General features: G+C 61.8%; 2 protein-coding genes across 2 annotated transcripts in view; both read left to right on the plus strand.

Moving 5' to 3' along the window:
* The window catches only part of LRP1 (LDL receptor related protein 1), an 80,684-nt gene extending 72,930 nt beyond the window's left edge, over positions 1–7,754 (plus strand). Inside the window, exons 75-89 of the mRNA XM_036094591.2 lie at positions 68–187; positions 1,014–1,282; positions 1,834–2,012; positions 2,525–2,631; positions 2,886–3,002; positions 3,480–3,656; positions 3,781–3,921; positions 4,032–4,205; positions 5,009–5,170; positions 5,517–5,691; positions 5,823–5,924; positions 6,080–6,144; positions 6,257–6,347; positions 6,447–6,591; positions 6,758–7,754. Of these exons, the coding sequence (XP_035950484.1) occupies positions 68–187; positions 1,014–1,282; positions 1,834–2,012; positions 2,525–2,631; positions 2,886–3,002; positions 3,480–3,656; positions 3,781–3,921; positions 4,032–4,205; positions 5,009–5,170; positions 5,517–5,691; positions 5,823–5,924; positions 6,080–6,144; positions 6,257–6,347; positions 6,447–6,591; positions 6,758–6,898 (2,165 nt within the window). The 3' untranslated portion in view covers positions 6,899–7,754. The remainder of the gene's footprint in view (positions 1–67; positions 188–1,013; positions 1,283–1,833; positions 2,013–2,524; positions 2,632–2,885; positions 3,003–3,479; positions 3,657–3,780; positions 3,922–4,031; positions 4,206–5,008; positions 5,171–5,516; positions 5,692–5,822; positions 5,925–6,079; positions 6,145–6,256; positions 6,348–6,446; positions 6,592–6,757) is intronic.
* Positions 7,755–11,723: 3,969 nt separating this feature from the next.
* NXPH4 (neurexophilin 4) lies at positions 11,724–21,988 on the plus strand. Its single transcript, XM_036094587.2, has 2 exons — positions 11,724–11,940; positions 20,409–21,988. Exons 1-2 carry the CDS (start codon positions 11,884–11,886, stop codon positions 21,261–21,263), a joined length of 912 nt encoding a protein of 303 aa, XP_035950480.1. The 5' UTR covers positions 11,724–11,883; the 3' UTR covers positions 21,264–21,988.
* The last annotated feature ends 1,760 nt before the right edge of the window (positions 21,989–23,748 follow it).

Below are 23,748 nucleotides of genomic sequence, written 5' to 3' on the forward strand. Positions count from 1 at the left end.
GGGACTCGGAGGGGGCGGGCAGACACCCAGACTCTCCATGACCCTCCCACCCCCGTGTAACCCCCAGACATCAACGAGTGCCTGCGCTTCGGCACCTGCTCGCAGCTCTGCAACAACACCAAGGGTGGCCACCTCTGCAGCTGCGCGCGCAACTTCATGAAGACGCACAACACCTGCAAGGCCGAAGGTACCGCCCCCAGCCCGCAGGGGACAGGAGTGGGTGGGGCTAGCAACACCTGGATGTAAACCAGGGCTGACATGTGGGAGGGGACGCTTCCCTCCCCGCACTGTGCCAAAGCACAGAACCCCAGACCCACAGGCCCGCTGCCGGGTAGAGGGTGCTGGTTTGGGGGTTGGCTCATCTGAGGAAGTTTGGGGTGGGGGCAGCACACCTATATCCCACATGTGCCTCCTCGCCCACCACGCCCTGGAGGAGAGCACACAGGCACGCATCACCACACAATCACGTGTACCCCATTTGCTTTTTGTTTTCAGCTTTAGCGGAGTGTAATTGACAATATTGTCAGATATTTAATGTGTACAGGTGATGATTTGATATATGTACACCTTGTGAAAAGTTTCCTTTCATTGAATTAACACACCATCATCTCATATTTACTTTCTTGGGGGGCAATGAGAACACGTAAGTTGTACTTCTCCGTGTCTTTTGGCGTACACCTGCACCTGCCTGAGTACAGAGAGCCCCACCCAGCCGCGCACACACCCCGTACCCATGAAGGCATGTGTATACACACAGTCCCACCATGGGCACCCACAAGCACATATCACACGGCGTGCGGCAGAGTGTGGTGATGCCAGCCGGAAACTATGGGGAGGCAGAAGTCCCTGGGGCTGGAGAGGCCCAGAAGGTTTTCTAGAGTGGCAGGTCATACCAGATTAGCTTAGGGAAGAAGAGGAGGAAGCCCATCCCAGCAGCAGGCCCGGCGTCCCCCAGCCTGGCCTCCTGCCTCTGCCTTTTCCCTCACCCAACGCCTGGCCTCTTGCCCGTCCAGGCTCTGAGTATCAAGTCCTCTACATCGCCGACGACAATGAGATCCGCAGCCTGTTCCCCAGTCACCCCCATTCGGCTTACGAGCAGGCCTTCCAGGGTGACGAGAGTGTCCGTATCGATGCCATGGATGTCCATGTCAAGGCCGGCCGTGTCTATTGGACCAACTGGCACACGGGCACCATCTCCTACCGCAGCCTGCCACCTGCCGCACCTCCCACCACGTCCAACCGCCACCGGCGACAGATTGACCGGGGTGTCACCCACCTCAATGTGAGCACCCCACCTGGGATGGGATCCGCACAGATTAGATGGGAAGACTGCAAAGAGCAGATGGTTCAGAGCAGAGTTTGAAAGGGCCAGTGGAAGGGGGCAAAGGGTGAGACTGGTGGGCAGGGCAGGCAGGATCATGTTGTGGGCACGATGACAGGTGGGCAGAGCCATGCCAGTTGTCGGTAGTTGGCTCTACCACCTCGCAGCCCAAGGTGGCAGGGCACAGGGGGCACACTGGCCTTGAGCCTCAGAGCCACATTCAGCTCCTGATGGTCGATGCCACCCTCTGTGTCGGTCTTGGCCGCCCATTTGACCTCTTTGGGCCTCACTTTGTTCCTCAATAGAGCAAGGTAATATCTAATCTAGCAAAACATGAGAAAGCTCTAAGTAGGGCTCATAAGGTAAGTGTCAGTGAATCTCTTCAAAATCAGAGAACTGGCCCTCCGCCTGGGATGACTTGGTAGCAGGGACAAGCCAGCAGGTGGTGGTGGGGATAATGGGCAAGAAGACAAAAAGTAGTAGCCCCTGAAATTGTCATCCGCCCTGTGCAGATTTCAGGGCTCAAGATGCCAAGGGGCATCGCCATCGACTGGGTGGCTGGGAACGTGTACTGGACGGACTCGGGCCGAGATGTGATTGAGGTTGCACAAATGAAGGGCGAGAACCGCAAGACACTCATCTCGGGCATGATCGATGAGCCGCACGCCATTGTGGTGGACCCGCTGAGGGGGTGTGCAGGGTTCCTGCCGGGGGGAGGCAGCCAGGCGGTGCTAGGAAGCCCCTGGGAGGGGAGTGGGTACCCAGCGTCCCCAAGCATGTGCTTCCCCTTCCAGACCACCCTGAGATCAGAGTCCTCCTCTGGCCCTTGTGACTTCAGGCCACCCCCAGCTCTGGCCCTCCCCAGTGCTGCCTTTGCCAGAACTCCCAGCTGGCCTGTCGGGTAGGGGCCTGACCTCCACTTGGCTGGCTGTCATGTGCCGCCAAGTTCCGGCTCCTCCTTTGCTCCACGGGGCAGTTCTGCCCACTTTGTTGACTCTGGATCAGCACAGTGTGGTTTTAGAGTAAAAGATCCTTAACCTGGGCAGAAAGCTGACTCCCCTGGTTTTCTCTGGAGGAGGTAGACAGGACACCCTCCTCCCAATACCCAGCAGTCCCTGTGCCCAGGCCATAACCTGGTGGCCCACCTTGCTCAGCCTCCTCTGGCAGTCCCAAGGCCTACCCACACTTCTTCTCCTTCCCTAGCACCATGTACTGGTCAGACTGGGGGAATCACCCCAAAATTGAAACAGCAGCAATGGATGGGACCCTTCGGGAGACCCTGGTGCAGGACAACATCCAATGGCCCACAGGTCTGTGGCAGCAGGGGCAGGGGGTGTGGGAGGGGTGGGCTTGCTGAGCCTGAGGTCACATAAAAGCTAGGAGGGGAAGGGGCTTGGACTGGGAGAGACAATGAGTCGTGGAGGCTTTTCCTCGACATGACTAGGAGTGGTCGTGGAAACAGAACGGAGCTGTCCCAAACATGGAGACAGTTCTGCTTTTCCTCGAGCCTAGGGTGGGAGAGGCTGGGCCCTCACAGTGCTCTCTGCCTCCCGCCCCCGCCCAGGCCTGGCTGTGGATTATCACAATGAACGGCTGTACTGGGCAGATGCCAAGCTCTCAGTCATCGGCAGCATCCGGCTCAATGGCACAGACCCCATCGTGGCTGCTGATAGCAAACGAGGTCAGCATCTGAGAGCAGCCTCAGCTGGCCCTGCCCTTGGGCCTCTTGTCCTCCCCACTGAGTCCAAGGCCTCATCCAGCACCTCCATCCTCCTCATCCTGGCGCCCAGCAGTCCTGCAGTGCCTTCCAGGCCTCGACCCCTCCTCCCCCACGCTGGACTCCCTCTGTACCAGCCCTGCACTGTCTGGCCCACTTGCCCATTCATTCATTCCACCAATGAGTATTGAGCTGCATGGAGGCAACAGAGGTGGCAGGAGGAGCTTATTAAATGTAGGGAGAGGGAGCAGAAGTCCATCCTGATCCCAGAAGTCTAGGGCTGATGGGACCTTTTGCCAGGAGGGGCCGCAGGAGGAGGAACAGGTTGGGGGGAGTTCTGTTTGGGACGTGTTGAGTTTGGGGTGCCTGGGAGCCATGGGAGCCAGTGTCCTGGAGAGTGACCAGGGCCTGAGTCCCCTCTGAGTCTACCTCCTCCCCCAGGCCTAAGTCACCCCTTCAGCATCGATGTCTTTGAGGATTACATCTATGGCGTCACCTACATTAACAATCGTGTCTTCAAGATCCATAAGTTCGGACACAGCCCCTTGATCAACCTGACGGGGGGCCTGAGCCACGCGTCTGATGTGGTCCTGTACCACCAACACAAGCAGCCTGAAGGTAGGCAGAGAGGGCAGGCCTGGGGGCAGAGTCTCCAGGCTGTCGCCTCAAGTCTCGGTGGGCGGGGGGGGAGGTCCTGGGTCCCCAAGGCTCAGCATCCTCCCACCCCTGCCCGCACCCGCAGTGACCAACCCCTGTGACCGCAAGAAGTGTGAGTGGCTCTGCCTGCTGAGCCCCAGTGGGCCTGTCTGCACCTGTCCCAACGGGAAGCGGCTGGACAATGGCACCTGTGTGGCCGTGCCCTCGCCAACGCCCCCACCAGATGGTATGCTCGGGCCCCTCCCGCGTCCCGACCTCCGGCCCCGGGACCCTCTGCCCCACGACCCCTGAGTTCCCCTCTTTCCCTGGCTCTGTGCCTGACGGTCCTTCCTGCAGCTCCTCGACCCGGAACCTGTAACCTGCAGTGCTTCAACGGCGGCAGCTGCTTCCTCAATGCGCGGAGGCAGCCCAAGTGCCGCTGCCAGCCCCGTTACACGGGCGACAAGTGTGAGCTGGACCAGTGCTGGGAGTACTGCCGCAACGGAGGCACCTGCGCGGCCTCCCCCTCCGGTACGGCCTCCCCCTCCCGTACGGCCTCCCCCTCCGGTACGGCCTCCCCCTCCCGTACGGCCTCCCCCTCCGGTACGGCCTCCCCCTCCCGTACGGCCTCCCCCTCCCGTACGGCCTCCCCGTCCGGTACGGCCTCCCCCTCCGGTACGGCCTCCCCCTCCCGTACGGCCTCCCCGTCCGGTACGGCCTCCCCCTCCCGTACGGCCTCCCCCTCCGGTACGTTCTCCCCCTCCGGTACGGCCTCCCCCTCCGGTACGGCCTCCCCCTCCGGTACGGCCTCCCCCTCCCGTACGGCCTCCCCCTCCGGTACGTTCTCCCCCTCCGGTACGGCCTCCCCCTCCGGTACGGCCTCCCCCTCCGGTACGGCCTCCCCCTCCCGTACGGCCTCCCCCTCCGGTACGGCCTCCCCCTCCCGTACGGCCTCCCCCTCCCGTACGGCCTCCCCGTCCGGTACGGCCTCCCCCTCCGGTACGGCCTCCCCCTCCCGTACGGCCTCCCCCTCCGGTACGGCCTTCCCTTCTGCTGCCAGGCCTGCTTCCGGCTCCTCGGCGTCCCCCGGCCCCAGCCTCTCGGCCGTCGGCTCCACCTCGGGCGGGTCCCCAGCGGCCACCCCCCCCCTGCCGTCCTCCCTGGCTTCACCTCTGCCCCCCGCCCCGTCACGCCTCACTCCCCCAGCCCACGGCCCCAACGTCGCGTCCCTCTGCCGCCCGCCATCCGCCCGGGTGCCCCCGGCCCCGCTCCCCCCGCAGCAGGGCCGGCGCCTCGGTGGGCCACAGCCCCGCTCACACATCCTCTCCCGCCAGGCATGCCCACGTGCCGGTGCCCCACGGGCTTCACGGGCCCCAAATGCACCCAGCAGGTGTGTGCGGGCTACTGTGCCAACAACAGCACCTGCACCGTCAACCAGGGCAACCAGCCCCAGTGCCGATGCCTCCCGGGCTTCCTGGGGGACCGCTGCCAGTACCGTGAGTGAGCCCCCCGGGCCCCGGGGCGGGGCGCCCAGGCTGGCCGTCACAGGGCCATGCTTTAGGGAGGGAGGCCGCTCGCCGCTCGGGCCGGCTCAGGTTGCTCCCCCGTAGAGGCTCAAGGTGGTGAGCCCCCGGCATCAGGATTGTTCCAGCAAAAGCAGTGCCCTGTCAGGCTGTTTGGGGCCGTGTCCTTATGCTCTGAGTCTGCCGACGGGGGGTTGGCCACAGGGGGCTCAGGAGGAGGTGGGAGTCACCTACAAGACCTGGGGGTCCCCTCGGGTGTCCACAAGCTGGGGAGGACCCTCGTGAGGGCGGGGCTTGAGACACCTCCCCCCCCCCCCAGGGCAGTGCTCTGGCTACTGTGAGAACTTGGGCACGTGCCAGATGGCCGCCGACGGCTCCCGGCAGTGCCGCTGCACCGCCTACTTCGAGGGACCGAGGTGTGACGTAAACAAGTGCAGCCGCTGCCTCGACGGAGCCTGCGTGGTCAACAAGCAGAGTGGGGACGTCACCTGCAAGTGAGTGGGGCCTGCCCCGCAGTCCTGCCCGGCCTAGACCCCGGCCCGGCCCGGCCCCCCTCTGCCCCGGCCCTCCCTCGGCGCCTGAGCCACCCGCTCCCGGCCCAGCCAGCCTGCTATTCCTCCCTCAGCTGCTCCGACGGCCGGGTGGCCCCCAGCTGTCTGACCTGCGTCGGCCACTGCAGCAACGGCGGCTCCTGCACCATGAACAGCAAGATGATGCCCGAGTGCCTGTGAGTTGCACCTGAGCCTTCCCGAGACCTAGCTCATCCCCACCCCTCCCCCAAATCTGAGCAGGGACCCTCGGGACCCTGCGGCCCCTCCCAGTTCCATGGCAGCCATGGCTGCGGAGGCTGTGCCTGCTCAGGTCTGCCCCTCCTGCCTGCAGGTGCCCACCCCACATGGCAGGACCCCGGTGTGAGGAGCAGGTGGTCAGCCAACAGCAGCCTGGACGTAGGTGGCAGGGGATGGGGAGGCAGAGCTCCAGGGGCCTGCAGCAGGGAGATTTTAGCCTCCTGTTTCCCCTGATCCCCTCTGACTCCGTTTCCCACCTCCTCCCCTCCAGATATGGCCTCCATCCTCATCCCTCTGCTGTTGCTGCTGCTGATGCTTCTGGTAGCTGGAGTGGTATTCTGGTACAAGCGGCGAGTCCGAGGGTGAGTTATGGAAAATTCTGGAAAATTCTGGCTATTAGTTTACCATCCTAGCCTTGCCCTCCTAGAATCCCTGCCCCATTAAAATCCTGCTTCCCCCAGGGCTAAGGGCTTCCAGCACCAGCGGATGACCAACGGGGCCATGAATGTGGAGATTGGGAACCCCACCTATAAGATGTATGAAGGCGGGGAGCCTGATGATGTAGGGGGCCTACTGGATGCTGACTTTGCCCTGGACCCTGACAAGGTGGGCCGGGAGGACAGAGGAGGAGGCTTCCAGGGTAGAGACAAGAGGCTGTGGGTGGGACAACGAAGGGCACTGGGTTGGATGATGGAATGGAGGTGGGGCGCCGGGCACCTGGGCCACAGATCCCATCCCCTGAGCCCCACTTGAACCCTCTGTCACCTTGCAGCCCACCAACTTCACCAACCCCGTGTACGCCACACTCTACATGGGTGGTCACGGCAGCCGCCACTCCCTGGCCAGCACGGACGAGAAGCGAGAACTCCTGGGCCGGGGCCCTGAGGACGAGATAGGGGACCCCTTGGCATAGGGCCCTGATCACTGGACTCACCCCAGAGAGCCTCCTGCCCCCTGCCAGAGAAGTCCTTCGATGAGCCCCCTCCTGCCCAGCCAGCCCTTCCCCGGCCCTGCCGGGGTGTATAAATGTAAAAATGAAGGAATTACTTTTTATATGTGAGTGAGCAAGTGAGCAAGCGAGCACAGTATTATCTCTTTCCGTTCTCCTCCTTCCTGCCTGCTCCTCAGCACCCCCCCCCATGCTGCCTTCAGGGAGAGGGGCAGGGAGGGCTCTGGGGGCTCCTGCGGCTCACAGGTACCTGCCTCCCACCTTCCACCAAAATGCACCCCCACTGGGAGAGCTGGTGGTGCTGCCTCCCCTCCCTGTACGAGACACTTTGTCAAGGCTCTCCCCTCCCTCGCCCCACCCCCACTCTCATCCCCCACCCCCACCCCCCCAGCTCCCTGAGGGCTCCTTCTGGGAAGGGAGAGTCCTTTGCTGCCCCTCTCGGGAAGACTTGGCTCTGGCTGAGGGAGCAAGGAAAGGATGGAATTTTTTAGTTCTTCCTTGGGGGGGGGGTGTTCCATGCGCCAGCCCCCACTCTGGGGCACCTCTGAGATGGCCATGCTCAATACCCCTCCCAGACAGGCCCTCCCCCTCTCCAGTGCCCCCACCGTGGCTCCCAGGGCTGGAGACTTTCTTCGGTAAATGGTCCCCCGGCCTCCCCCACCCTCCCCTGGGGATGAGGAGAAGGTGGGGCACACCCAGAAAGGGCAAGCGGGGCAGCCCCGCTTTGGGGACATGAACGTTTTAATAATTTTTGCTGAACTCCTTTACAACTAAATAACACAGATATTGTTATAAATAAAATTGTAAAAAAAAGAAAAAAGCCACTTGTGTCTACCTATGAGTGTGAGACTCTGGGAGCTGGGCTGTGCTTGCCTGCTTCTGCCACCAGAGGGAGGCCTGCTCTGTGCTGGAGGCAGGCTGCAGAGTCTGGTCTTCAGCGCCCTTCTCCCTGAGCTCCCTCCCTCTCCATCTGGCTGGCAGGGGAAGGGGGTGGCACTGGACTTGAGGAGGAAGACCTGTTTCTCCTGGCTGTGTGACCTTGAGCCAGAGACTTCACCTTTCTGGATCTCGTATTGTCTCTGGCTCTACGACGGTAACTCCAAAACCTGCTTCTCTGCATTGTCACTTACAGGATAACACCACCAGCCTCCCCAAAATGATCTCCCACAGTGAGAAATCCCACCATAAGAACTGAACACACTGGAGTTGTGAAGGGCTTTCTAATCAGTCCTTCAAGATGTTCCCACACAGCTCTCTCTGCCTGAGTTTGCTCTTGAAGCGCTAACATCATCATGGAGACTAATTAATCAGATGCCAAGAGTAGAACTCTAGATTCAGGAGAAATGGGAGCGGGGGGTGCCCCTGGACTGAAGGAGAGCTGGGAAGACCAGTTAGCCAGGCCCCACTGGCCACCAACAGATCCAGCTCACCCATAATTTTAGACATCCCAGGAGTTGACAGGAAAGGACTGCTATAATCAGAGGGGTCGTAGGTCTACTGCGACCCTCACCCAGAGAGAGGGGAACCTCTTGCAGAAAGTTACACAGCCTTACACTGTCCAAGACTGAGAGAGTTAGAGCACCGCTCTCCCCTTAACAGCAAACGTGAGCTCAGGGAGGGCATCTGCAAACACTGGAAGAACCGTTACCCAACTCCCAAAGGAGGGCACTATGTTGCTTTCTGCCTCCCTCCCTGGTTCAACCTCCTCATCTTACTCCCTTCTTGAGGAATCTATGGGCCTAGGCACCTCTAGAAACAAGAACCTTCCCCATCCCTCTTAGCCCTGAGATCCCATCTCCAGCCTGAGCCTCCAAGCCAGTTCTGAGATCGTCCACTGTCTGGGGCACCTCAGAGCCCCAGGGCAGAGTCACCCTGCTGGGGAGAAGAGGCATCCTCCACTGTTGCTTAGGAAGGTTTGTGACCTCATCTTTCCACCAGGTGGCGCACGCACTCCTGCAGCGCTGCTCACCCGTAAGCCCGGCACAGCCCCCTCCCCAACACTAATTATGCACCTGCAGGCGGACCCCAGCCTAGCCTCTCACTTCCTTCCCTCGGGCTCTTCTGCCACACCCCCTCCACCCTCCACCCTCTGCCCGCCGGCTCCCCTCCCTCCCCCAGCGCCTGCCTGCTCCCCACCACCACCAGCCCCACCCCCTCGCTCCCTCCCTCTGTCAGCCGTGCATCTGGCGCCCCCGGGGAGCCACTGATTCTCAGCCTGTCGCCTCAAGATCCTGGGCAGAGCGAGAGGGGCCCCCAGCTGCGGCTTGGAACACACACCCCTCCAGTCAGCTTCCTCCCTCTGCCCCTCAGGACCGGCCAGGAAAGAGTCTACCAGGAGGCAGTCCTCGAACTCCTCACCTGGCAAGGACATCGGGCCTAAGACAGAGATGGAGAAGAGACAGGGACTGAGGCTGATACAGACAGAATGAGAGACAGAGATATGGGGATGGAGAGATGCAAGGGCAGAGGCAAAGACCCAGAGACGGGAGTGGGGTGTGTGTGTGTGTGTGTGTGTGTGTGTGTGTGTGTGTGTGTGTGTGTCTATAGCTGGAGATAGAAGGAGGTGACCTAAGACTAGCAAAAGGAGAAGAGATGAGGTGGGGCAGTCGGGACTCCAGAAGATCAAGACCCTAGTGATGGGCTGCTACCCTGGGTACCCTAGGCCTGGGAGTCTCCACTGGCCCCGTCTACTACCTCACAGCAGCCCCTGTGCTGGGCACCTGGGCTCAGGATTCTGGTTGGAGCCTTGGGGCGTCAGGCCTGGCCATTCCTGCCCCTTCCAGCCTCTCTCCTCCCTGCCCCATCTGCACCCAGGTCCCTGCCTCCTGGCTTCTGTCTGTCTCTCTGGGTGTCTCTGTGTCTGCCTCATCTTCTCAGCATCACTGATCCTTTCTGCTGTCTGTCACATCTTTGTATCTGAATATCTCTTTGTATGTGACTGGGCTTGTCTTTTGGACTGCCAGGGCCAGCGTGTACCTGTGCGTGTGTCCATCTCTGTCTGTGGATGTTTGCTCTCTGCCAAGGCAAGGAAGGGGGTGGGGTCCGAGCACCTGGCTGGGTGTGCTTGTCTCTTGCTGCAAATGTGCATTTGTCTGTGTGTGTGTGTGCATCTGTGTGTGTGTGTGCATCTCTGTGTGTGTGCATCTCTGTGTGTGTGCATCTGTGTGTGTGCATCTGTGTGTGTGCATCTCTGTGTGTGTGCATCTCTGTGTGTGCATCTGTGTGTGCGCTCCTGTGTGTGTGTGCATCTGTGTGTGGGGGGGTGTGCATCTGTGTGTGTGTGTGCTCCTGTGTGTGTGGGGGTGTGCATCTGTGGGGGGGTGGGTGTGCATCTGTGTGTGTATGTGCTCCTGTGTGTGTGTGCGGGTGTGCATCTGTGGGGGGATGGGTGTGCATCTGTGTGTGTATGTGCTCCTGTGTGTGGGGGGGATGTGCATCTGGGGGGTGGGTGTGCATCTGTGTGTGTGTGTGCTCCTGTGTGTGGGGGGGGTGCATTTGTGGGGGGGGTGCTTCTGTGTGTGTGTGTGCTCCTGTGTGGGTGTGTGGGTGTGCATCTGTGGGGGGCAGTGTGCCTCTAGGTGTGCACCTGCCTGCATGTGTGTGCTGGTTTCTGCATGACCATGTTTCGCTCCGCCCGTGGGCTCACCTCTGTGTGCGGCCTGCCCCTGTGAATGCATCTGCGTGCGTGCCTGGGGGGGGTGTTGGTGTCTCAGGGCATGCGTCTGTCTCTCGGTCTCTTTGCTTGTCCCCATCTCTCACTGTCTAGGTGTCGGTCATACCACAACCTCAGCCACAGCCTCAGCGCATAGCAACAGCTGACAGCTGAAGACTCCCCGGGCAGGGAAGAGAGCGAGACTGGGGGGGCGGGGAGGGAGCCGAGCCGATGAAGAAACAGCCAAGAGGATAGGGACAGGGACAAGGCTGGGGCTGGGGACAGAGACAAGGGCAGAGACGGAAAAGGAAAGGGACGAGGACCTAGAGGAGCTGGTGGTGAAAGATGGGACAGTGGAAGGGAAGGGGTAGAGACTGCACCAAGAGGCTGGGCAGGCGGCGCTGAGGGGACTTCCTGCCCCACCCCACCCCCCTGCAGGGACTCTCTGGGCCGCGCGGGGGTCAGCGGTGGGGCGCGAGGGGCAAAAGTGAACGGCCGGTCCAGCAGAGGGGTCCGAAGGCCGCGGAGGTGCCTTGGGGGCGGGGGTGGGGGCGTCGGGCGCCGTTTGTCAGCCCTATTGACAGACGTGATGGGGTTTCCGTCCGTGATCAATGATTCTCATCTCCGGGCCGAATGAGCCGCGGGGCGCCCATCCATCCCCGTCAGCGCCGCGCGGCCGCAGCCGCCCGAGGCCCCGCCCGGCCTCACCTCGGCCCCTGCCCTACTCCTGCCCCGGACCCACCTCAGCCCGGAGCCTAGAAGGGGCCCGGAGCACCGAGGGACCCTGGTCTTGAGGGGCCGCTGAGCCTCGCCGGGCTCCTGCTCCGCCGTGCACCCCTTTGGCGACACGGTCCCGGAGCCTTGGGCCCCACGCCCGGCCCCATCCCCATCGGCGCACAGACCTAGCCCCTCGGGTACGCGACCCCTAGGCCCCGCAGCCCTCTGCGCTTCGCACCTGGGCCGGGGGCGTGTCCGGGGCGTGTCGGGGTGAAAGTCACCTTCGGTGCCCCCAGCTGGGCGGGAGGGGGCGCGCGGGGCGCGGCCGGGATTGGAGCGACGCGGAGCCCCGCCCCCCCCCGCCCGCCCGCCCGAGTCCGACCCAACTTTCTCCCCCGCCCGCGCCCCGCCCCCAGCGCCGAGCTCCGCTCCTCTCGCTCAGTCCGCGCGGGCCGCGCCGCCTGCTCCCGCCGCTCCGGCAGCCGCCCCACGGAGCGCCAGCCCGGGGCCCCTCGCCCCCAGGCCCGGCTCCGGCCTGCCCGGGACCCGTCCCGCCCGCCCCGCTCGGCCGCCCGGGAAGATGCGGCTGCTCCCGGAATGGCTTCTCTTGCTCTTTGGTCCGTGGCTCCTGAGGAAGGTAAGGGCGAGCCGGGCTGGAGCGGGAGCGCCGGGGTCCGGGACGCAAAGGTCCCAGAGTGCGAGGGGCTCCGTGCGCCCGCCCGGCCCCCAGCGCGGAGCGTCCCAACTTTGCGCGGCGCCGGGGACGCGGACAGACAGACTCCCCGATCCAGGACGGGCGCTCTCCCAGCCCAAGTTGGCTGAGGGTTGGGGGTGGGTGCCGGGGTGGAGGCCCGACTTGGATCTGGCTCCAGGCTCGGCGGGGGAGGGGACGAAGCCCGACCCGCGAGTGCGCCAGACTGAGCGGGAGTGCGAGACAGACAGACAAGCCAGCAGGGTGTCAGCCTTGCCGTCTTTCCGCGCCAACCTCGCTCGCCTTCCTCGCTGTCTGTCCTTCCACCCTTCCACCCCGCCTTCCTATTTCTCTTCTCTGCACTTGTCACAATGCCAGGCGGGCACCGTGTTCCGAGCATACACGACCCGAACACACGCGCGCACACAGATTCGGCCGAACTTGGCTACAATCTCCCATCACATTTCTCGCGGAGACACCTTCTCCCCTGCACAAACCTCGCAGACACACCCCTCTCTCGCGCCCAGCTGATGAGGGTGGGGGCTGTCTCTCTTCCTGTGCTCTCCTTGCTCCCACATCCCACGGCTGCCTCTTTCCCCCCCACCCCCAGGCTCTGGGGCGAGCACCGAGGCTAAGGAGGCCCAGATTTGATCTGCCTCCCTCCCAACTTAGAGGCTTCAGCTCCCGAGCGCAGCGTGCTCCTATGTGCTGGTGTGGAGTGTGTGGGTCAGCGCGTGCACCTGTGTGCATGCATGTGTCTGGGGCAGCCAGGCTTCGGTCTCTAGTGCTGGGGTCCAGGGTGCATGTGTAAGCTACTGTGGTGTGTGGTGTTGGCTTTGAAGGGGTGAGTGCAAGCGCCTGCTTCACAGTGCCCTGCTATGTGCCCCACAATGGGGGCCTAGGCCCTGGACCCCGTCTCCTTTCATGGCCTCCTTGCCCAGGACTTTTCCGTTTCCTGCACCCTAACTGCGACTTTCCTAGCTTGGCGGCAGGCAGGTAGATTCCTAAACCCCTACTCCCTGCACACCAGCCCCGAGCCCCTGTGGAATCTGCAAGGGGTGTAGTCCTCCTACCTTTCCCCTGCCAACACTCGGACCCCACCTGCTCAGCCAAATCAAACTCAGCAACTCCAGCAGGTTAGGGGCTGTCCTAGTGAAGGTGGTGATTGAGCTTCCTGATTCTCCCAAACGCGCCTGGTGACCTTGAGGGGCTGGAATGTGGGCAGAGGGGCTCCCTTCACAAAAACTGCTTCCCCTGGTGGGGGGCCCCTTTGGACTCGCTGCCCAGCTCTGCCCTTAGACTACTGCAGGAGGGGGCCTGGGCCCCACAACCCATCTGTGTATGTGAAGGCCTGGGGGAGAGGAGGTAAGGATGCTACTCCCCTGCCCCTCCTTTGTACTTCCTCCCCACTCTCCTCTCCACTCTCCCCATCAAATAAACTCCCCTGTGGACAGATCTGGTTTAATTTCCTTGCCCCCTGAAGGGGAATGAAACATCTGGTGAAGACTTGAAGGAGAGTAAGCGTGAGGATGTGAGTGATGGGGATCTGAGTGTGTGTGAGCTGGTTGTGGGCCTCCGTGTTGGAGTCAGTGGGGGAGAATGTATCTGCCATTTGGTCCAGCTTGTGTGCATGTGAGAATCAGTGTTTACACGCATGTAAGTCCTGTGGCTGTGTACATATGTGTAGTTGCATGGCAAGAGTGTGTGTAGAGAAGTGTTTGTGTGTCCAAGTACCTATCTGTGTGTGCTTGTGTGCACTTGTGAGTACAGTATGGGCACATGGCCTGTCCCAAGGTGGGTCTCCGAGTGCATCTGTGCGCTGGGGTGCATTGTTGCCTGTAGGTAAGTCTCTGGCATTTGTGAGAGTCTGTGTGCTTGTGGTTTGGAGTGCCTTGGGGTGTGGGTATGGGATTGTGAGGCTCAGGATGTGTTCATGTATCTGAGTGTGGCTTATGTGTGTGTGTGAGAGCTCAGGGCTGTCTCAGTGCCAGGCTGGGAATATGTTGACATGGTAAGAGGCTGGTGGGGGACAGTTTACAAGGTAGCTCTTTGGAAAATCCTAATTGTCCAACGCTAACAACCCTGCCTCCCCAGCCCCCTCCTGGGCCTGGGACTCCGGGCTTCTGCTACCCCGGGGGCTGTGGCCTTTTGGCCAGACCTTCTTCAGGATCTTTCTGATAAGGTCTCTGACTCCTCTCCCCCTCTGTCTCTTGTCTTCCCCACCCCTTGCCAAAGCGGCTGCCTACTAGGAGAAGCAGCAGGCGATCAATAGTCACTAATCACTAATCACTAATTACTAATTAGCTGGGGGAGGGCAGGGGCGGGGCCCTGTGGGACCTTCCATCTCTATCCTGCCTCAGGGCAGGATTAGGCCTAAGCGAGCCTCTCAGAGCCGGCGGGGCCCCAGACCTGCGTCTAGCCACCCCCTCCTGCCTCATACCCCTCTCCAGCCCCCCAGCTAATCTCTGGCTGGGCCACTTAGGCACGTGCAGCCTGGGCGAGGGCCCAGAGCCTTGGCGGGGATTTGGGGTAATCAGGGGCCGCAGCTGGGCCAGGGGCACAGGAGAAGGGGGGCCCTGTGAGAGCTCCCTTGGGCCAGAGCCTGCATGTATGAGAGAGGTGCTCATTGGAAAGGAGAATTTAGAGGGTCATGAGGTTGGGGTGGGGGAGGAATTGGAGATCCAGGACTGGGTGAGTGGGGAAGAGGTGAGGTAATTGGGAGACAGAAACAAGGTAATGAAGGGTCACTGGGGTCAGAGGCGAGGTCACTGGGAAGGGGCGACATAAACGTTGAAAGAGACCAGGTAAGTGGAGGGGGCGCCCCATCCCAGGGCTCAGAGATGAAGTCATTGTCAAGGAGATGGGGAACTTTGAACAGAGCCCAGCAACTCCACATGGGTGGGGTCCAGGAAGGGGACAGGGTGACAGAGAGAGGGCAGGGTCATGGGGTAGGTAGGGGTCCCAGGGCTCAAGCACGGCTGGGCGCAATGGGGAGTCGCGGGTGTGGGGTGCAAGCGAGCTGCGGGGTGGGAATGGGGAGCAGGAAGCCCTGCCTTGAGCGCTAGAAATTGGCGAGTCTCCCCCTCTCCCTCTCCTGCCCCTCCTCCACCTCCACCCCGCCCACTCCCCCTCCGGCTCCGGCTTCGGGAAATTACATCCCCGCTCCGCGGCTCTCCCCCCCCCCCCCACCGCGCCCCGGAGCCCGCGCCTTTATAGGCACATTTATTGCAATAATAAAGTGTGGCGCGGGGCGGGGGGCGGGGGGCGGCCGTTCCCGGGGGGACCGCGCCGGCTCTAGGAAGCAGGGAAATAAAATAAAATAAAATAAAATCAAAATTCAGATAACGGTAGCCTTGCGCTGCCGGCCTCGAGCAAGCGGGCAGGCGGGGCTGAGGGGGAGGGGGTGCCCGGCCCAAGGGCAGAGCCCGCCCCACCAGCGGTCCCCGCCCCCTCACGCTATAGTGGGGTCTGGAAGGAGGTATCAGCGCTTCCACCTGCCCGGCCCCCTCCCATAGCCTAATCCTGCCTGTCTTCTGCCTTTTCCTCTGACTTGTCCTCCATACCTGTCCTCAGCTCCTGTCTCTGTCCCTGTCTCCCATCTCCTTCCTTGTCCCCCCATTGCCCATTCCAGTCCCCATTCACATTTGCCATCCCCATCTCCTGGGTCTCTGCATCCCTCAGCACCCCTGTTCCTGCCCAGAAACCCATCCCCCATTTCTGTTCCCACCCCGGTCTGCTCCCCATCCCCATCCTCCAGTTCCTATCCCACTCTCAGTCCTGCTTGCTGTCCCCAGTGCCCATCCCTCATCCACCATCCCTGTCCTCCTTCATCCCCATTTTGGTTCCCATACCATTCTCTACCCCTCGTCATTCCCCTAGTTCCTACCCCATCTACATCCCTGTCTCTGTCCAATGCCTAACCACCATGTATGATCTCCTCTCCATCCCGGTTCCATGCCTATCCTTGTTCCCTCCTTATCTCTGCACCATATACTGTGCCTGCCGAGTCCCAAACCCCAGTCCCCCTCTCTCTCCATCCCAGCCCTCACCCCAGCCTGTCCTGTCCACCCGCCTCTGTCCTTACCCCAGTCTCTGTCCCTGGTTCCCAACCAGACCCTGTCTAGTCCACCCCCCGCTGTCTGCGGTGGCCCCCACCCCCACCCCTTGCTAGGTACAAGGGCTTCATATGCTATTCCCTGCCCTTCCTCAGCCCAGGCCCGGAGCACTCTTCCTTCCCCAACCACAGGGTGCAGTTCCCTTCCCCGGGCCGGAATCCTGAGCGGCCCCGCCTGACCCACACAGCCGGAGAGAAGCCAGAGACTGGCCTGGAGGCCTGGGGGAGGTGCGCCCTGCAATGCGGCTGGGGGCCGACAGCCTGAACCTCCCCCCTTTCCCCACGGTCCCATCCCGTAAGAACCCCCCCCACACACACACGGTGGAGTTTGTTCAGCAGCAAGAGGCTGCCTCAACTCCCCTCCATTGTGTGGGCTCACTGCCTCAGGGGCAAAGCGCTCCTGGCTGGGCTCCCGCCCCGCATGGGCCTGGAGGCGCCTGGTGAGGAGCACCCCCCACCCCCACCCCCACTCCCACCCCCGCCTGCCACCAAGCACCTCCGCCCCCTGCGCCGACAGCCAGACTAGCCTCTCCCCTCGGCAAATGTCACTGCGCCCAATTAGCTTAATTAAACCAGCTCTGGAGCGAGGGGGACCCCTCCTCGGACAGCACCCTGCTCCCACTCTCAGTCAGAGAGGGGGAGGGACAGCACCATGGGTCTGGGGAAAGAGGGGCTCTTTTATCACCCTGCTTTCCCTCACTCCCACTGCACCCACAGTTGGAGACAGCCTGAAGGATAGAGGGAAAGAACCAAGAGAGACAGACAGAAACAGGGAGAAAAACAGAATCACGGAAGGAGAAAATTCGAGACAGAGTGAGGGACTGAGAGAAGAGTCGTGGAGAGAGATGGAAAACAGTGAAAGAGGGAGCGCGAGAGAGAGGGAGAGTGATCGTGCAAGCGAGGAAGCCAGAGGGAGGATTTGATTTTATTTTATTCCATGTTCCCATTTCTCGGCTCGTTTCCTCACAGGCTCTCACCCCTCCCTGTCTGAGCTCCCCCCAAGGTCGCTTTGGCTGCCCCCCCAACTCTTCCCTTTTATCTTGGCAGTCTCCTGCAGTGGGTGGGGGTGCGGGTGCCCAAAGCCCAGGGATTTGCCAGGATCAGAGAAGCGCAGACAGCAATTTGTCTGGGATCGCCGGGCGGTGGGGGCCGGGGGCGGGGAGACCCCCAGCACCCCTCGCCACCCAGCCAAACCTCCTTCCCTCTCCCAGCTCCTGCCTGCGAGGAGTCGCTGGACTGAAGCAGCCCTTGACAAGTCCTGGGCTGGATGCAGGACTACGAGCGCTGCGGGGGTGTACTGGGAGGGGGTGTCTCAGAGGCATTCGGGGTCATAAGAGCAAGTGACTGGAGACTGATGGATGCCCCTGGGAAGGCAATGTTGGGTCCAGAAGGGTGAGGAGATTAGGAGTCAGAGTTCAAATGACTCCCCCCTTCTTTGACTTTCTCTGGAAGCTTTATGCACTCCCTTTCTCCAATGACCTCCCTGAGGCTCAGGCCCTGCCCTCTCCAAGCCCACCTCCTTGGACGCCTGCCTTGCCCCCTCTCCCCCCCACGGTGGCCTGGGACCCTTCCCACCGTCCTTTTCAGGCCCACCCTCCTGGTGTTAGCTGCTAGCTCAAGCTTGTCTGTCTGAGTCAATCACTCTTGCCGCCCCCGCCCCCCTCACCTGAGCTGGGAGGAGGGATGGACGGGAGGAGGAATGAGGGGGGCGATAAATATGTATGACGAGCGGGTGGCGGCGGCGGCATTAATAACCCGGGATCGCAGTGCTGTGGGGATGGGGACCAGGCGGTGGAGATTCTAGCCCAGCAGCTTGACTCCGGCATTCCTGTCCCTTGTGGACTCCTGGTGTGTACACAGGGCGTGTGCAAACAGAGGGGGGCACCCATGCTACCAGGCCTCTTTACCTACCCAAAGCTCAGCCTGCAGGCCAGTGCGGGGAACCCCCCAGGGACCAGTCATATACTCACACAAATGCACCCCTCCCCTCCGGGAACAGACCGCACTTGTTCGTTCTGTCATTGTGGGTATGGTGACACACACCCTTGAGAAAGAGCTTGACACATGGCCAGAGGATGATAGGGGCTCACACAGGAAAAGTAACAGCTCCCGAGAACCAGACACAGCCAACCCAGGCGTACAACTACACCACTCACACCGACGCAAGCACCACAAGCTGACCGACAGCCTCGCTCAGACCAGCCCGCGGGCACACACAGCGCACCCAGGCACACGCACAACCAGGCGCACGCACAACCCAGGCACACGCACAACCCGGCACACACACAACCCAGGCACACACACACCAAGGCTCATGCACAACCCGGGCACACGCACAACCTGGGCGCACGCACAACCAAGGCTCATACACAACCCGGGCACACGCACAACCCAGGCACACGCACAACCAAGGCTCATACACAACCCGGGCACACGCACAACCCGGGCACACGCACAACCCGGGCACACGCACAATCCGGTCACACGCGAAACCCAGGCCCATGCACAACCTGGGCGCATACACAACCCGGGCGCACGCACAACCCGGGTGCACGCACAACCCAGGCACACGCACAACCCAGGCACACGCACAACCAAGGCTCATACACAACCCGGGCACACGCACAACCCGGGCGCACGCACAACCCAGGCACACGCACAACCCAGGCACACGCACAACCAAGGCTCATACACAACCCGGGCACACACACAACCCGGGCACACATACAACCCGGGCCCATGCACAACCCAGGTGCACGCACAACCCGGGCACACGCACAACCCAGGTGCACGCACAACCCGGGCACACGCACAACCCGGGCACACATACAACCCGGGCACATACAGAACCCGGGTACACGCACAACCCGGGCACACGCACAACCCGGGCACACGCACAACCCGGGCACACATACAACCCAGGCGCACACACAACCCGGGCGCATACACAACCCAGGCGCACGCACAACCCAGGCGCATCTACACAGCCCCAACAGACTGACACAACAGTCAGCACCACAGGCACAGGCACACACACACACACACACACACACACACACAGGCCCCTCAGACCACCGTGCGCAGCCCCTCCAGCAGACACGCTCACCCATAACCATAGGTTGAGACACATGGTGAGCGTGCACGTACACACACGCTCTCACACACATCGTCACGCCAGGCGCACACACACACACACACACACACACAACCAAGCCCGGGCTGACAGAAACACCAGCACGCCAGGCTGACACACGCGCCCCCCCCCCTCCGCCCCGACAGTCTGAACCTGGGCAGCAAGGGCCACGCCAGCCGGCCACAGCTAACAGTCTGCCTGACACACTCTGACACCGCGGCTCCTCTCCCTCCCGCCCCCCTCGCTGGAGCGGCATCTCCATATTTCTTCCTCTGGCTCTCACACGTCTCCTTCCTTCCCGGCCACCCCCCGCCCCACCCCACCCGCCCCAGATAATTGATGGCCCGGGCCTGGCCCGGCCGCTCCCGCCTCTCGATCCATCTTGTACTCGCGCCCGCGCTGTCTCCCGGATCGGCCGCCACCTGAGACAGCCGGGGACGGGTGAGGGCGGGCGGGGTTGGTCCTCCGGCCCCTCCAAGCCCCGGGAAGGACCACTAGGCGGCCTCCCCCACAGTAAGAGGGCCGGAGGCGGAGAGGGGTGCCCGCGGAGCCCCCCAGCCTCAACCCACAGCGCCGAGACTCTCCATGGCTCTTAGTTCAATCGGTTTCCCGGGCCCCTCCCCGCAAGGGAGTGGAGGCTGAGGCCTGCGTGGGGGGCTTTAGTCTGGGCAGAGGTGTGGGGAGGTCTTCACTTCTTTCCTGATGCTGGGATGTTGACAGCGGTCATGGCCTGGACTGCCTGAGTCCACCTCCTCCCTGGTCCACCATTACTCGGAACCAAGCAGGTTCCAGGCCAGGGGAGACGCAGACGGCGTCCACAGCTCCACTCCCTACTCTACCCTCGCGGGCTTTGGCTTTTTTGCCTTTCTCAGCTCGCATCGGAGTTCTCTGAGAACACATGGATTCTCAGTGTCATTTCACAGATGGAGAAACTGAGTACTGGTCGGTGACTTGGCCAAGAGCACAGAGGGCTGAAGGGCTGCCGGCCGGCACCAGTACACGCTCCCGGAACCACTGACTGTGGACTGCCCAGTTCCCTCTGGGCTCCTAGCGGCTGGGGAAAGGGGCTGGCCGGGGGGGGGTGGGGGGGTGGGGGTGGGGGTAGGGCCCTGGGATGGCCAAGGACAACTCCAGCGTCTCTCTTTTCTGCTCTTTCTCCGTCCACAGGTCGTCAGCGCCCAGATTCCGGAGTCCGGGAGGCCGCAGTACCTGGAGCTGCGCCCCGCCGCGGCCAGAGGGGGCGCCCCTGGCCAACAGCTCGCGGTGCCGAGGGCTTCCCACGGCCTGGGCACCGCCGGCGCCTGGAGCTGGGCCTGGCCGGCTAATCACACCCGGGCGCTGGCCCGGGCGGGGGCGCTGCCTGCGCGGCGCACCAAGAGGAAGCCGTCTATCAAAGCGGCCCGCGCCAAAAAGATCTTTGGCTGGGGGGACTTCTACTTCCGGGTACACACGCTCAAGTTCTCGCTGCTGGTGACCGGCAAGATCGTGGACCACGTGAACGGTACCTTCAGCGTGTACTTCCGCCACAACTCGTCTAGCCTGGGCAACCTCAGCGTCAGTATCGTGCCGCCCTCCAAGCGTGTCGAGTTCGGGGGCGTCTGGCTGCCCGGGCCGGCTCCCCACCCGCTGCAGTCTACGCTGGCCCTGGAAGGGGTGCTCCCCGGGCTGGGGCCCCCGCTGGGGATAGCGGCCGCGGGACCCGGGCTAGGGGGTACCCTCGGGGGCGCGCTGGCGGGCCCATTCGGGGGCGCGCTGGGAGTGCCCGGGGCCAAAGAGTCTCGCGCTTTCAACTGCCACGTGGAGTACGAGAAGACAAACCGCGCGCGCAAGCACCGCCCGTGCCTGTACGACCCGTCGCAGGTGTGCTTCACCGAGCACACGCAGAGCCAGGCCGCCTGGCTCTGCGCCAAGCCCTTCAAAGTCATCTGCATCTTCGTCTCCTTCCTCAGCTTTGACTACAAACTGGTGCAGAAGGTGTGCCCAGACTATAACTTCCAGAGTGAGCACCCTTACTTTGGGTAGCGCGCCTCGTCCTCGCCTGGGCCCTAAGCTTCCCGCCAAATCCCGGCCTCCCTCAGTGGGACCCCTCCCTGTGCCCCGCAGCTCCTGTGGCCGCGTCCACCCCTTCCATTCCGAGGGCGAAAGGAACAGCCCTCCCGGGGACCATCAGCCGGCGTAGGTCCACCCTTTCCTCATGGGGAGTGCCCACGAGGCAGTGGGGCGGCGGGGGTGGGGGGAGAGGTAGCCCCCTCCGCTGCCTCCCAAAGTGAAGAGGCAAGAGCGCAGGCCTAGAATAGGCGGGGCTTGGAGGCGGTCCCAGCGTCCCTCACGTCTGCCGTGGGTCCCCCCCCATGCCGCAGGCGCTGGGCTGGACATTCCCTTTGTCCGCATCTTTAATGACGCCTGGCCTGGCACCCTCGTCGCACCCTTTCTTACCCCCAGGCGCTTGTCCTCCTGTTCCATCCTGTCCCCACGTAAAGACTGTGAGGCCTATAAACTGCGGCCTATCCCCGACCCCTTCTGCCTGCCGGTATGCCTGTCCGCCTTTCCCCGAAACCCTAATTAGGGTAGCGGAAGCAGAACTCCTGGGCCTAGGCGATCGACTGGGCGCCTGCCCTCTCTGCCCGTCTCCCTCTCGTCCCTGCAGTCCTGCTCCACCTGCCCCTTTCCGGCTGCTTCCTCTTGGTGATATTTTTCTACGCCAAAACAGACGGGAAAGGGAACAAAATAAAGTGAAATCCAATACGTGTCTGTGTGAGAGACCTTCGTAGGGAAGGGGGTGGTGCTGTGGGTTTAAGGGTGGCAGAGACCTGGCCAGGGCCTCCTCCCTCGGCGGCTCGTGGGAACTGAGGCAAACATTGAGGGAGCTAACACCTTGGAGGTCATCCAGGACCAGATCAGGGAGAGACGAGGGCGACCCTTGCGGTAGGAGCTCTGACTGAGATGGGGGATTTTCTCCCCGAGGTGGGCGAGGTGAAGCAGCAGCAGATCGAGTGGGGATGAGACCTGAGAGGGGACTACCAGCGGACAGTTGACACGACTTGGGGGAGGAGGTATAAGGCCTTGAAATGGGATGGAGTTGCAGGGACAGCGTAGGCAGAGCGCTGACAACCTGCTAAGCTCCGAGGGGCTGGCGGGAGGCGGCAGGTGGGGGGAAGGGGGAACGGTGTTTGCGGCATCTGGAGTCATCGATCTTCCTTTTCCTTCCTAATTTCGTGGGCGCTGAGTTTGCAGACGGCTGAGAGAGGGAGGGAGGCCAGAGACGAGGGGGTGGGGGAAGGGACGAGCGCGAGTTTGGAGAGCCGGGCCGCGTCGCCGCCGCTCGCCGCCTGCAAACGAGGCCCCCTTCAGCCAGCTGCCCACCCTCCCCGCCCCGCCCCTGCAGCTCCCTCCTGCCGCCGCCGCCGCTGCTAATTTTATCCGCCCCCAACTCTGGCCCGGGCGTTAATTGGCTGCGGCTTCATTAGCAGTTCTCAAGCTCAGCCGCCCCCCTCCCCTGGGGACCCCTGACTGGGGCGAGGGAGGGGATAGGGACAAGCTGAGGCACAGAACGACACCAAGACACCTCGTCTTCTGCCCTCCTTCTCCTTGAGTCCTGGGCCAAGATACCGACTCAGAGAGTGCAGGACTCTCCAGGGAATTGCCCACTGGTTCTAGCAGGAAACTGAGTCAGAGGTGAATCTGATCTAAACATGCCTGGAAGTGAAAAGTCGTTGAGGGGAAAATAAATCATGGATGGATGGATGGATGGGTGGGTGGGTGGATGGATGGCTGAATAACAAGATCAAGCTGAAAGGAAGAGGGAGGTGGGAGGTGGTTGTAGGTCAGAGATTGGAGGAAGGAGAACCCCCAAAGAGAGCCCATTGCTGGAAAGACCTGAGAACACCTGAGGCTAGAGTAGGAGGGAAGGAGGTTAGAGCTAAGCCAGGACTTCTGAGGCCTGGTATGAGAGCCAAGTGGGAATGTTTAGAATTAGCAGGTTAGCCTATCTGGGCCTCAGTTTCTTCACTTGTAAGGCAATGATAAAACATGTCCTGGAGATTAAATGAGACTGCATTTGAACGTGTTTTGTGATGGATTGTCCTTCTCTTCCTCTGACTCACAAACTGCCTCCTTTACAGCCATCCTCTTCTCCTCCTCCCCCACCCCTTCCCCCTGGGACATCTGGACCTCTGGGAGCTGAGTTGCCCCTGCCCATAACTGCGCTTGTTGCATTTTGTTACCTGATGTCCCAGCAGTCAGTGATCTATTCTTATATCTCCAAGGCTAGGCCATGTCTGGCACAGAGTAGGAGCTCAACACGTCTGTTGAATGAATGAGTGAATGAATGAATGAATGAATGGATGTGTAATTTTGCTAAGTAAGGCAATGGTTCTCAAAATCACTGCTTATTAGAATCACTGAGAGGTTTCACTGTCACCATGAGTGGGCAAATGTCTACTCATTAAGATCCATTGAATTAGAACCTCTGAAGAGAAGCCTCACACTCATATATTTATACTACATT

The sequence above is a fragment of the Halichoerus grypus genome, chromosome 6 (assembly GCF_964656455.1).
Source record: "Halichoerus grypus chromosome 6, mHalGry1.hap1.1, whole genome shotgun sequence".
Taxonomy (NCBI): domain Eukaryota; kingdom Metazoa; phylum Chordata; class Mammalia; order Carnivora; family Phocidae; genus Halichoerus; species Halichoerus grypus.

What these genes read in the sequence shown, in the direction of transcription:
- NXPH4 (XM_036094587.2), top strand. Translation starts at nt 11,884, where the DNA reads ATGCGGCTGCTCCCGGAATGGCTTCTCTTGCTCTTTGGTCCGTGGCTC. An exon ending in GTCCGTGGCTCCTGAGGAAG is followed by an intron (nt 11,941 to 20,408) that starts GTAAGGGCGAGC and finishes CTCCGTCCACAG; the next exon opens with GTCGTCAGCGCCCAGATTCC.